The sequence below is a fragment of the Perognathus longimembris genome, chromosome 17 (assembly GCF_023159225.1).
Source record: "Perognathus longimembris pacificus isolate PPM17 chromosome 17, ASM2315922v1, whole genome shotgun sequence".
Lineage (NCBI taxonomy): Eukaryota > Metazoa > Chordata > Mammalia > Rodentia > Heteromyidae > Perognathus > Perognathus longimembris.
This window is the reverse complement of record NC_063177.1, coordinates 47,878,671-47,891,607: the sequence shown is the minus strand read 5'-3', so window position 1 is coordinate 47,891,607 and position 12,937 is coordinate 47,878,671. Positions and strand designations below refer to the sequence as shown.

At 33.6% G+C, this 12,937-nt stretch overlaps 1 protein-coding gene across 5 annotated transcripts in view; it reads left to right on the top strand.

Annotated features, from left to right (window-relative positions):
• The window catches only part of LOC125365534 (ATP-binding cassette sub-family A member 6-like), a 52,003-nt gene that overhangs the window by 15,943 nt on the left and 23,123 nt on the right, over positions 1 to 12,937 (top strand). For 4 of the 5 annotated variants that reach the window (XM_048365668.1, XM_048365667.1, XM_048365666.1 and 1 more), the window contains 13 exons: positions 290 to 437; positions 1,597 to 1,765; positions 2,203 to 2,261; positions 4,792 to 4,902; positions 5,284 to 5,459; positions 5,674 to 5,793; positions 6,282 to 6,420; positions 6,911 to 7,001; positions 7,807 to 7,946; positions 8,946 to 9,062; positions 10,227 to 10,407; positions 10,845 to 11,008; positions 11,395 to 11,528. In XM_048365668.1, coding sequence (XP_048221625.1) covers positions 290 to 437; positions 1,597 to 1,765; positions 2,203 to 2,261; positions 4,792 to 4,902; positions 5,284 to 5,459; positions 5,674 to 5,793; positions 6,282 to 6,420; positions 6,911 to 7,001; positions 7,807 to 7,946; positions 8,946 to 9,062; positions 10,227 to 10,407; positions 10,845 to 11,008; positions 11,395 to 11,528 — 1,749 coding nt within the window. Of the gene's footprint in view, positions 1 to 289; positions 438 to 1,596; positions 1,766 to 2,202; positions 2,262 to 4,740; positions 4,903 to 5,283; positions 5,460 to 5,673; positions 5,794 to 6,281; positions 6,421 to 6,910; positions 7,002 to 7,806; positions 7,947 to 8,945; positions 9,063 to 10,226; positions 10,408 to 10,844; positions 11,009 to 11,394; positions 11,529 to 12,937 lie in introns of those variants that run through there. The other variant, XM_048365669.1, reaches the window with a different exon arrangement.

Here is a 12,937-nt window from a genome sequence, read left to right as displayed (position 1 = left end):
TGTTGTAGCAAATAAGTACTCACTAGTTGCAATGACTTGATGAAAACACTTGAATTTAAATTTCTAGACTTAGAACATTGTACTTTAAAAAATCCAACATTTCCCACTAATATTCCTTTGCCACCATAAAATAGAAATATTTTAATAGGTTTATTTATTTATATATTCAACTGACAACTAATAAGGGCTTCATGAGAAAGTTGGTTAGTAGCCTAATTATTATTGCCATTTGGCTAAATACTTTATTTATGAATTTAACATTTTGTTATTATGTTTATCTAAATTTTAGATTATTCACCAGGATTACAACTTGAATGGTGTTACTTTTCCTGACCCTTCAGAAGAGTCCTATGTAATAATAGCAACATTTTCTGCTCTGGTTTTCGATGGTCTAGTTTACTTGGTATTGGCATTATACTTTGACAAAATCTTACCATGTAAGTAAAAGTGAATGTTTTTCTAACTTTTTCAGTAACTGATTATATTGGCAGGCTTTTCTTAAATCTACATAAGCACACACACACACACACACACACACACACACACACATAAAGAATAAATATTCATTGTCTCAGACCAAGTTATTGAATTCACTTGTCTAGTATTTTATTGCAAAGGTTTTTTTTAATCTATGTTCATCAAAGAGATAGGTTTGTAGTTCTCTTTTTTAGTTGCCTCTTTTCATAGAAGGTGTTTGGTAATGATGCCTCCCTTTCTACTTCATTGAAAAGTTTGGTGAGTATTGGTGTTAGTTCTGCTTTAAAGATCTTAGAGAATTCAGTTGTGGAATGAAACATATTTTCAGCTATGAAACTTCCACGTTTATAACAATGAAAATTCGAGAGAAATGATATTACAAAAGTTAATATAATGGAACCTTTCACAAAACATAAATCAAGGTTTGAATAAAGTGATTTAAAATGGAAAAAATAAACACCAAGCTGAGAAAATAGGCTGAGAAAGCACCAAGCATTAGCATAGCACATAAAAATTATTAGATTTATGTGTGTAGACATATATATTTGATCATACCAATAGAATTAAAGGTAATACTAAAATCTGTATATTTAGATATACAAGTGAAAAATGTGGGAAAATAGTATTTGTTAAGATAAATATAGGACATACTTTAATTGTTCTTGTTTTTTTTCTAAAATGAGGTAGCATATGTCTTATTCTGAATTCATAGAAACTTTGAAGGGGAACTTTTTTTCCTATGGTATTGTAAAAGTTCACAACATTCCAAGTTGAGTGTGGTGTTTCATGCCTGTAATCTAGCTTCTTGGGAGGTGGAGTTTGGGAGGATTATGATGTGAGACCAAGGCAAAAAGTTCACAAAACCCCATTTCAACCAATAGTTGGAAGCAAGGGTGGGAATTATAAATAAGAGGAAGATCATGGTCTAGCAGGATGGCATAAATGCGAGACCATATTTTTAAAAACTAAATCAAAGAGGGCTGAAAGTGTCACTCAAATGACATAGGACATTATAGAAAGCGGCCAACAAACAAAAAACACATACATTCTATATTATTTTGAATTTTATTTTCTCATACCATTACTGATCTGATACTTTCCTGTGTCTTGATTAATTAGACCAGAGTGAACTCCATCATTCTCCATTGTTTTTCCTGAATTCATCATCTTGTTTCCAACATTGGAGGACTAAAAATAATGTTATTGAAGAAGACCTAGATTCTGAGCAGCCCTCTGTTGATTACTTTGAACCTGTAGCTCCTGAGTTACAAGGAAAAGAAGCCATCAGGTAATCACACCGAGAATGACATGAAGGCATGAATGAGCTTGAGTGAGACTAGGTTAAAAGATTGAAGGGGAGTTTATCTTTATCCACATCCGTTTGAGCTGTTCTACTTCCTTCACCAGCAAGTTGTCCTAAATGCTTCTTGAAAGTCCCTTGGCTTTGATTACCACCATTTACTGTCACCTTGTGGCACCTTGTGTCTGCTTTGTCTCTTGTACTACCTCTTCTCTATTGTACTTGTTGTTTTCATTTCCTGAACCCCTTTCTCCATTGTGTAATCTATCTTATGATGATAGTTGAAGAAGATTTCTACATAGCTTGGTTAGAACATCATCTGTTTCACACAAAGTGGCCAATTGCATATAATCACTCAAACTAAGCACATTATCTGTGCTGTTTTTATCTCTGTTGCAGCTAAATAAGTATCTTTATCATTTCAGAATCAGAAATGTTAAAAAAGAATATAAAGGAAAATCTGGGAAAGTGGAAGCATTGAAAGGTAAAGAAAAGAGACTTAATTCTGTCATTGGCTTTATTACCAAGACAGGAGAAAAGTTCAACATGTAATAGTCAAAAGTATGCATAAAACAAAAATAGAAAGGAAAATTAATGCAAGTTATCTTTCTCTACTACTTGGGTATTAGTCATGATTAAGAATTTATTTTTTTTCAAATTTTTATTATCAAACTGATGTACAGAGAAGTTACAGTTTCATACATTAGGCATTGGATACATTACTTGTACTGTTTGTTACCTCGTCCCTCATACCCCCCTACCCTCCTCCCCTTTCTCTTTCCCCCCATGAGGTGTTCAGTTCATTTACACCATGATTAAGAATTTATTATAAATTAATTTATGCTAATAAAGTTTTGAGATTAAAATTGATTGTAAAATCTTTTCCAGTATTTCATTGATATATTATTTTGTAAAATTGGCTAATACAATGAAACAGACAAGTTCTCTGTGTTTTAGTATGAGTAGGGTAAAAACATAATGATACATTTGTACTGTGATGAAAGAGCATCTACACTTACAGTCGAATAATGTTTAAGCAAGTCTTGGGATATAGAGCTTAAACACACTAGAGTAGTACTTAAAGGCGTCTCAGTAGAACCATTGACAATGACTGAATTAAATGTACAATTTCCTGTGATAGAATAGTTTGTAACTTTGAATGAAACAAACATTTTAACACTGTTCTAGAAAGTAGTTTTCTATAATGAATTTTAAAGCAAACATTACAGTTAGCATCTACATTTCACAGAGATCCTGTTGCTTTTATTCCTAATGACTTTTAGAAGGAAAAGAAATGACTTATGCAAAATACAGTAGCCTTGAGAACTATACAGGAAGGGCAATGAACCTTCAGTAATATCTAGAAGGTCTGTCCCTTATGTTTACACTGTGTTTATTTTCTAATATATGCCAAATCCTTTAGCTAACCTCAATGATTCCTTTGAGGTTAAGTCCTTGATAATTTAACATATATGTGAGCACTTTTATTTTCCTCCTAGGGTTTTCATCAACAAATGTTATCTAGGTCTGAGGCTCTGTAATTTTGGCTGAGGAAAGATAGAAATAATTTTAAATTTATAATTTTAAATTTGCAGACCACATTATGAAGTAGCATTACACTCCTCAATAATCAGAGCTTTTCACAGTCTTAAACATTGAAAAAAATCTTTTAAGAATTTCTTTATTTTGGATGAGTTGTATTCATCAGTGTTTTGTGAGGGAAAACACTTCCTTTACAACTGTAACCCCTGGGTTTGATCCGCAGTACCAAAAAAGACAACAAACAAACCCTTATTAATACAGATTTTCCTTTAAAATTTATTAGTTCTTTAAAGTTAAAAAACATATTGAATATCAATGCAAAAATAATGCAAAATGGAACCACAGGGAGTTGGTGTTGCTCCTTGGGAGAAACAGATATAATTACACTCTTGGCTTTCTGCTCCTGCAGCTAGTCTCTGCCAACTCTAGAATACTTTTTGTTTTGTCAGTTGTGGGTCTTGAACTCTGGGCTTGGGCACTGTCCCTGAGTTCTTCAGTTCAAGGCTGGTCCTCTACCACTTTGAGCCACAGTGCCACTTCCAGTTTTCTGGTGGTTAATTGGAGATAAGAGTCTCATGGACTTTCTTGCCCAGGCTGGCTTTGAACCACAATCTTGTGGTCTCAGCCTAATGAGTAGCTAGTATTACAGGCATGAACCACTGGTGCTTGGCTCTAGAATACCTTTGGAAGCACACGTTTGAAATCTCTTCTCATGAGCCTGTTTTTCAATAACTAGATCCATTCTCTTGTATGACTGGCATGATTCATTCAACTAACATATGGTGAATGATATTCAGTTTATTTCTAAGTTTTTACTGCCATAAAAATACTCCACTAGGACATTCTGTTCTTAATTAATATTTAATTTTCCTTCATGAGGATAAAATCCATATTTATAAGCAATACAAAATTAAAAATGATGACAAAAAATAATAGCAATAAACCCATAAAATTTATTGAGGTGTTAGCATTTACTGGAAACTATGCTAATTGTTTCTCATGGATTTTTTTTTCTCATTTAATTAAAAAAAATCACATAGTATTTCCATCCCTTTGTAGATGTGGAAATTTAGTCACTTATTTTATTTTTGTGATGATATGTTCAGTTCCCTCTGACCCAAGAAACCATTATGTATTATATTTAATAACAAACATAAAAGTTGTTAATGTTTTGATGAATTTGCAAGATCATTTCACTAATCTTTATGGCTGTGTTTATTTTGGTCAACTTTAGACTTCTGTTAATCACTCCACATTGCATCAGTATCATTTTAATTTTTAAATGTATTTCATGATCATTAGCATCATTTTAGTTATTAAATTATTTACATATTATTTTGGAAGTTGGAAAAATATTATGCACTGTATTGAAATGCTTGATAAACATACTGTGAAATCTACTTGTCTTGTTCAATGCTTAGGACCCATCCTGTGAATGCCCTCCTATTTATAATATCTTATGTCAAAAACAGGCTTGTTCTTTGACATACATGAAAGTCAAATCACAGCAGTTCTGGGCCATTCTGGGGCTGGCAAATCTTCACTTCTAAATATCTTTACTGGAATATCTGTTCCTACAGAAGGTAAGCACAAAGGCAAACAAAAGATATGCATATATATATACACATACATATATATGTCATTAAATATTTTAATTTGATGGCTTGAGAGACATTTGTTTTCCTAAACTAGTTTTCAAGAACTAAGTAATTTTGAATATATTTCCAATTCACTCATCTCATGAAAATCACTTTGATTCTATTGTGTGATATTTCAGAGAAAATGTGATCCACTATAAACATGCATTTGTGCTAAAAATAATTAATAGCTGCTAACGAATCATGAAGTCATAATTTTAGATTCTTAGGGGAATGTATGTCAATATTTTCTTGTATAATATATCCAAAATATTAATAATATATATCATCTTACCAACATTAAATTATTTTTTATTCTGTTCTTAGGCTCAGTCACTATATATAATAAAAATCCCTCTGAAATGCAAGACTTGGAGGAAATCAGAAAGAGAATTGGTGTTTGTCCTCAACATAATGTTCAGTTTAACATACTAACTGTGAAGGAAAACCTCAGGCTGTTTGCTAAAATAAAAGGCATTTATCCACAGGAAGTGGAACAAGAGGTTGGTGGGCATGCTCAGGTTAATGAACTGCCAATAATGTACCAAGTTAAATCATGACCGTAAAATTCTCATCCCTGGTTGACCTGTCTAGCTATGAATGAAATTTAGTCAATCAGAACCTCTAATAGCATCCACTACCTTAATTAATTGCATTTTTGCATTTGTTAAAATGAATCATTTTGGATTTTAGACTTTATATATATATTTTGTACAGGTACAAAAAATTTTATTGGAGTTTCACATGCAAAATATTCAGGATAACCGCGTTGAGAATTTAAGTGAAGGACAAAAAAGAAAGTTGACCTTTGGGATTGCCATTTTAGGAGATCCTCAGGTAAGTAAGGTTGTGTCTGGGGAGGAAAGAAGATTGGCAGGGACAATCATTCTTTTAAAAATATGTTTTTATTATCTTTAAGTAGTTGTTCAAAGGAGTTTATGAATACAAAGCAGTTTATGAATACAAGCATCTGGGTCAATGTCAACATTCTCACCCATCCTTCCCAACCACCCCCTTCCCCACTTGTCTTAATTTTGTAGGCTATATATTGTATTTTTTATTACATTTCCCGCCCTTCCTCTTTATTTATATGTCCCCTTCCCTTTAACCCCTCACCACCCCTTTTAAGTATGTTTCCTGATGTTTAAAATGGTAGAGTTTTCATTGCATTGTATCAACTGGGAACCCACTTTGCTTAGCTGTAAGTACATTGGACACAATTATTGGACATTTTTACTTGTTTTTATTAATTATTGTCCATGATCAATTACTGAGATGGTTAACATGGAAAGGAGGCTTATTTTGTATATCTTTATCACCTGTAGGTTTTGATCTTAGATGAACCAACTGTTGGGCTGGATCCATGTTCAAGGCAGCAGGTGTGGAGCTTCCTGAAGGAACATAGAACAAATCGGGTGATCCTGTTGGGTACCAAGTGTGTGGACGAGGCAGACAGCCTTGCTGGTAATGGTTGTTTTTAATCTCAGAGTTACAATGACAAATCTAGGGGCTTTAGATGTGAAGCTTACTCTTGGGTAAGAACTGTGAGCACCAGGATGTGCCTATATTCTACCCTAGAGAATAGTTCCTCATCGCCATGCATGTGCTAGGTTGTGACCACATCAGCCCTAGATTTATTTAAATGTACAAATCTTATTTCATATATATTTGTCTGAAAAAAAATCTACTCATTCTTTAGTGCTCATAGTGAAAATATACCCCTATGTAATTTGTGATATTTTTCTTTAGGAAGTAAAGGAGGATACTGAAATAGATTGGGTTAGATGAGCTCAGAATATATCTATTTTGATTTTAAAAATGTGTAGTATATTTCTTTTTGTCTCCTAGAGCATTTCTTTGGGATTCTGAACTTTAATTCCTCATCTATTATATATTTTTGGAAAGAGACAAAATGACTCCTAATATCTTTTATCTCATGATTCTTTTTAATCAGATAGGAAAGTGATTATGTCCCACGGGAAACTGAAATGTGCAGGCTCCTCTGTCTTTTTGAAGAGAAAATGGGGCATTGGATATCACTTAAGGTAAAGACTTTGGGAAAAGACTAGATCTATATTTGTGAGTAGTGGTATACATAAAAGTGAGACAATGTGAAGAGTATTAATCTCATGATAAGGATTGTTCAACTACTTTGCCTAGTTTTTTGTTTCTTTGACCCCATACAAGGCTAATGATGGGCAAAAATGTCAACATTATAAACTAAGTACATCTGCTTACAGCAGCGTTACTTTCCGTACTACTTTTCCAGGTAGCTCTTTAATATATCAGATCTTCTACCATCTCACTCTTCATTTTATGCAGCTGATATGTGGCAGTATATTTCTATGCTCTCAAAAAGCTCAAAGGCAAGTATCTTCAGAAACCAGTAACAACAGGTAGAAAATATGCTTGTAGAGTTGTGAGAAATGTGTGAAACAAGAATCTATACGGTGTAAATGGATTTTAAAAAATCACAAAATAAAAACCCTGTGGCAAGCAAAACATCCAGGTGGGCCAAATTTCTCTGCTGGCCAATTATTTTAGATAGTGACCCTATCAGGTGTAGTCATTGTTTTTCTCACAACTCTCTTCTGCCTGATATTCTCATTTCCCTTTGTTTACTCAGTGCATTGTCTTAAATACAAGAAATATTTGTATATTTTCAGTTGTTCTGATCTATTGCTCATCCACATAGAGGTAAAATTTCCAATGATTATTGTTATTACCTGCTCATTTTGTTTTATAAAGCCAAGTAAGATAGTGCTCAAAGGCTAATTATTCAGTAAAAACTTCAGTGAGGTAGCCACAGAGAAAGTGTAAATAATTGTCTTTTTTTTAAATAAATATCAGTTTACATAGGAATGAAATATGTGATCCAGAAAAAATAACATCCTTCATTAATCGTCACATCCCTGAGGCCAAATTAAAAACAGAAAACAAAGAGCAGCTTGTGTACACTTTGCCTTTCGAAAGGACGAATAGGTTTCCAGGTAATATATAGATGACTGTATAGATTTAATGGAATGAAATTTGGGAATGAATATTGACACTATTTAAAAAATTTATTTACCTCTTCCCTCATTCCCCCATCCGCCCTCCTTTTTTCCTTCTTCCCCCATGAGTTGTTCAGTTGTTTACACCAAATGGTTTGCAAGTATTGCTTCTGGAGTCGTTTGTCTTTTCATCCTTTGTCTCTCAATTTTGATATTCCCTTTCACTTCCCTAGTTCTAATACCAGTATATACAGTATCCAGTGTATTCAGATGAGATACAGTGATAGCATGAGTGGGAATGAGGGAGGAGGTAACAAACAGCTCAAGAAATGTACCCAAGGCCTAATGTACGAAACTGTAACCTCTCTGTACATCAATTTGGCAATAAAATAAAAAAATTATTTAGTGGTTATGAATATTGTTTTAGGTTTCTTATCTGAGAAGCAGGACTTGAGATGAGGATTTGAGGGCAATGAATTTATTTGCTAGAAAATTTTTGGAAATGCAAGTTGAGAATGGAGCTATGAGGTGGGGAGAGAAGGAAGCCAGTGAAACTGACATTATCAAGCAAGTTACTGTGGCAGGCAATTGAAGTTTAGTCTCACTGGGAGTATAAAGAATAAATAAACATGCTTGAGTTATACCACTAGAGGCCTGAAAAAATGGGGTTATCACTCCCTATTCCATATCCTTGAGTGATTAAGGGATAAGCTGAGGACATTAACTTTATGGTCTTCTTTTCTTATTGTGAAAATGAGATTAGTATACTTCTAACCCTAGGAAAAGATCTGAGAAGATGACGATAATAGTTTGAAGAAATCTGATGTAGTCATTTCAGAGGAAGACCATGCTGATGAACCTTTTCTCTTATTTATTGTGATATTCCACAATGATTTGCAGAACAATATTATACATCATCTTTCAGATAAGCTTTAATTTACTAGGTTTGCCTATTGATGTTTTTTCCAATGTATATACTCCTTTTCATTGTTTTAGATCTCCTCAGTGATCTAGATGCATATTCCGGTCAGGGTATAGTGAGTTATGACATCTCTCTATCAACTCTAAATGAAGTCTTCATGAACCTAGAAGGAAAATCCACTACCAAAAAAGGTAATATCATTTGTATAACTCACAGAAATAAAGTTCCAAATTTATTTTGGAATAAATGGGTCAATTATTATTTCTAATCTTTTATTCGTAATATATTCTAAGCAAAGTGTCTAGTTCCAAATTTGGCTTTTCTGTTTGTTATAGGCTGTTACTGTTTTCTATTATCATCAGTAGGACTTAACATAGATCTTTCTGCATTATCCTTGGAAACTATGTACTTCCTATATATTCAGCAACTTCCAATCCCCATAGCATGTTGGATACTTTGGGGCTATGAAAATTCTTCATCATAGGCATGAGATCTGAACATATCTATATATGTTTAAATAAAAGTTGTTCTTACCTTAATACAAAAAAGTCCAATTGGAGAAAATTCTAATTATCTATGTTTTGAGTACTTTGTGGGCGATAAGAACTATTTTTTCAACAGCTCCTGCTATGTTCAATACTTTAAACAATGTATAGATAACACACTGATCTATTCCTGTAACACTACACTCCTATACTATCCTTGTTACCATTTTCTAGATAAGCGTATCAGGCTTAATAGCAGTTAAGTAGTCCCCATATCATTCCACTTGCAAAACCTATATACAGGGTTCTTGTGTAGGTTGGGGAGTTTGAGATATTTTTTCCCTACGACACTAGATTAATGATACCTTAGTGGTGGATATTTAGATGATAATTATTGGCTATTCCTATGAAGACTTTTTGAAATTTCTTATTCATATTGATGCATCAGAGACTTTCAAAAATCTGAGCTGAAAAAACCCACCGTTTTTCTGAATTCTTCTTGTATTTAATATATACAAAATTCAACGTATTTCCCATGAATTTATAGAATTTAGGCAGTATTATGTATTTTTTATATTATTTGCCTGCTAACCACAAATATTCCAAAAACATTTTGTTATGAAGAAGTGTTCATTTAATGCATGTCACCTACTATAAGGAAAAGTATAAAATATGACTACAAAAAGAAAATATTCAAGGCAATGGTAGCATATAAACTTAATAAATCTTGAAAAATGTTCTTTAAGTAGTTGCTTTGAATCCAATTATAAAAACAAGATCTAAGTGAAGCAACTTTTAATACTTTTAAGAAGAAAAAAACCCCTAGGATCCCCTCAGGATGGTATTAATAAGTAGTGTGTTGTGCTACAGATTTTGAACAATCAGAAATGCTGAGAGACTCAGAGAGCTTACGTGAAACAGAGCAAGCCTGCCCTTCTCTGGAAATGCGGAAGGCCGTGAGTGACTTGCGCCTCTGGAGAACACAGGTCTACGCAATAGCCTGGCTCCGATTCTTAAAACTAAAACGTGGGAAGAAGTCACTTTTGGCCTTGTAAGTAGCAGAGCCCTGGGGGTTTAATAGAAAAATGAATTTTAAGAGGTTCTTGGGCTGTCAATTTGACTCAAGTGGTACAGCATGAAGCCCTGAGTTTAAAACCCAGTACCACAAGAAAAGAATTTAAAAGGTTCACACCAGAAGATAATGTCAGAGTAGAACACTATACCCAGAATTCCTGCCAAAGGGCAGATAAATGTAGCATGTGATTTTTCCTCATAATGGGAACACCTATATGGTTACTCTTCAGCAAGTATAGTTTTTCTAGTTCGATACCTTGATGTTTATATAGCAAAATCTAGTACACGTACTAGAATATTAGAATCATGGTTGGTGTCACTAGATTTGACACAACAAATAGTTGTAGAATGTCTTCCTGAATAAAGGAGAATTACTGCTGACTCATAGGGTAATTTTTTTTGTTTATTTTATAGGCTGTTCATAATTGGAATTTCATTGTTGCCTTTGATTGTGGACCTGGTAATGTATCTTGTGCGAAATAACAAGGACTGGGAATTTAAAACGGAATTGTATTTCCTGTCTCCTGGACAACTTCCTCAGGGTCTCCGCACCAGCCTGTTGATCATCAATAACACAGGTAAACAGAAAAACCAAATTTAAATCCAGAAATAAATAGCAGCCAGGAAAAGACAATCTTCAGAGAAGAAAAATATGCCTTTATAGAAAACAACAAATGAGGAGCAGGCTTATTTAAGGCAAGATTAAAAAAAAAATTGACTTGACTTAATGATCACTTGTTAACATACACTGAACACAATTGTAAAGGTAATTGATCGTAGCATAAGATTTGCTTAGTAGAGAATGGTAGCAAGGGATTTTTCTTTCATGGGTCATTGCTATTGTTCAGAAGCATGAGACAGATACTATGACCATCAACTTTAATTGATGTATGGATGCTCATTATAAAGGATATAATACATATTCTATTGCTTTCATGTATTCTTCTATTGTGGACTCTACTAGACTCAAATATTGAAGATTTTATTCAGTCACTAAAGGAACAAAACATACTTGTGGAAGTAGATGACTTTGAAAACAGAAATGGCACTGAAAGTATCTCCTATAATGGAGCCATCATAGTTTCTGGAAAACAAAAGGTACATTTGCATATTTTATTTGTTTTTATGGCAAGGAACACATATATACACACACACAGTAAAATGGTGATACAATTTAAGTGTTTAAAACACAACCATATAACCAGTTGACTCAGAAAAATATTTTGACTCCATCTACATAAACTAAAGTTTTTTTGCACGAAGCATTTTGTTTGTTTTGAATTAGGTGGTTTTCATATTTGAAAGAAACAAAATTTAGTTGTACTTTTCCAACTTAAAAATCTATTCTTGTAGTTATCCTCCAATAAAATTATGAGTTACAGCTTTCTATTTATTATTTAGCTTCTTGAATGATGTTTTAAGATGAGAATATATGTTCACAGATGAAATATACGCATACATCAAATCCCTGAGAACAATGTATTATCCATGTGATAGTTGAACGTACCTCATTTTTGTGAAAGTGTACAAGGTATACAGACCCATGAAAGGGCAACGCTACTAAAAACACACCTCTTGAGTGTTATCTGCACTCCAGTGAAATTTAAGTTCAGCTAAATGAAATTATCTCTTTCTTTTTCCTAAGAAGGGAAGAAAACAAAAAGGAGGGTAATAGAAATAAAAGCTAAAGTTTTTGAACATTTATCATTGAACTCAGTTTTATTCACTATAAATAAATGATGAGCCTTCAGTCACTTAGTGCTAACTTTAAGAAACTTCTTTGATAGCTGCTTTGTTTATCTTATGTATTTATTGCACAGAACTTCTGATACTATTTAAGTAACAATGATTGAGTACATAAGTATTTTTTTTTATAAATGTGGAGTATAAACAGTGTCTTAGGAAGTGAGCAAATGCCTCAATGGAAATGGCATCATGATATCTTACCTATATCCATATTTATCTCCTGTCTAGAAGACTGGCTTTTTTTTTGTTTGTTTGCTCATGGTAAACCTTTTTTTTTTTTTTTTTTTTTTTTTTTTTTTTTTTTTTTTGGCCAGTCCTGGGCCTTGGACTCAGGGCCTGAGCACTGTCCCTGGCTTCTTCCCGCTCAAGGCTAGCACTCTGCCACTTGAGCCACAGCGCCGCTTCTGGCCGTTTTCTGTATATGTGGTGCTGGGGAATCGAACCTAGGGCCTCGTGTATCCGAGGCAGGCACTCTTGCCACTAGGCTATATCCCCAGCCCCATGGTAAACCTTTTTCTGGGCAACTTTTAAGTAGCTCTTATTGAAATTTCCTCACCAGAAAAATGGGGACAAAATAATATGAAATGAGGAATACTAATAAAAATTGTACTTAGTGAATATTGACTTTGTACTTTCCATTGGCTATGATGTCATTGAAACCATAGAGCCCATCGAGAGAAGGAAGCCAATGCTCAGGAAAGCCACCTGACACCCCCTAGGAAACGAGTTCTGTTAGGCTCTTAAAAAAAAAAGCACACTTC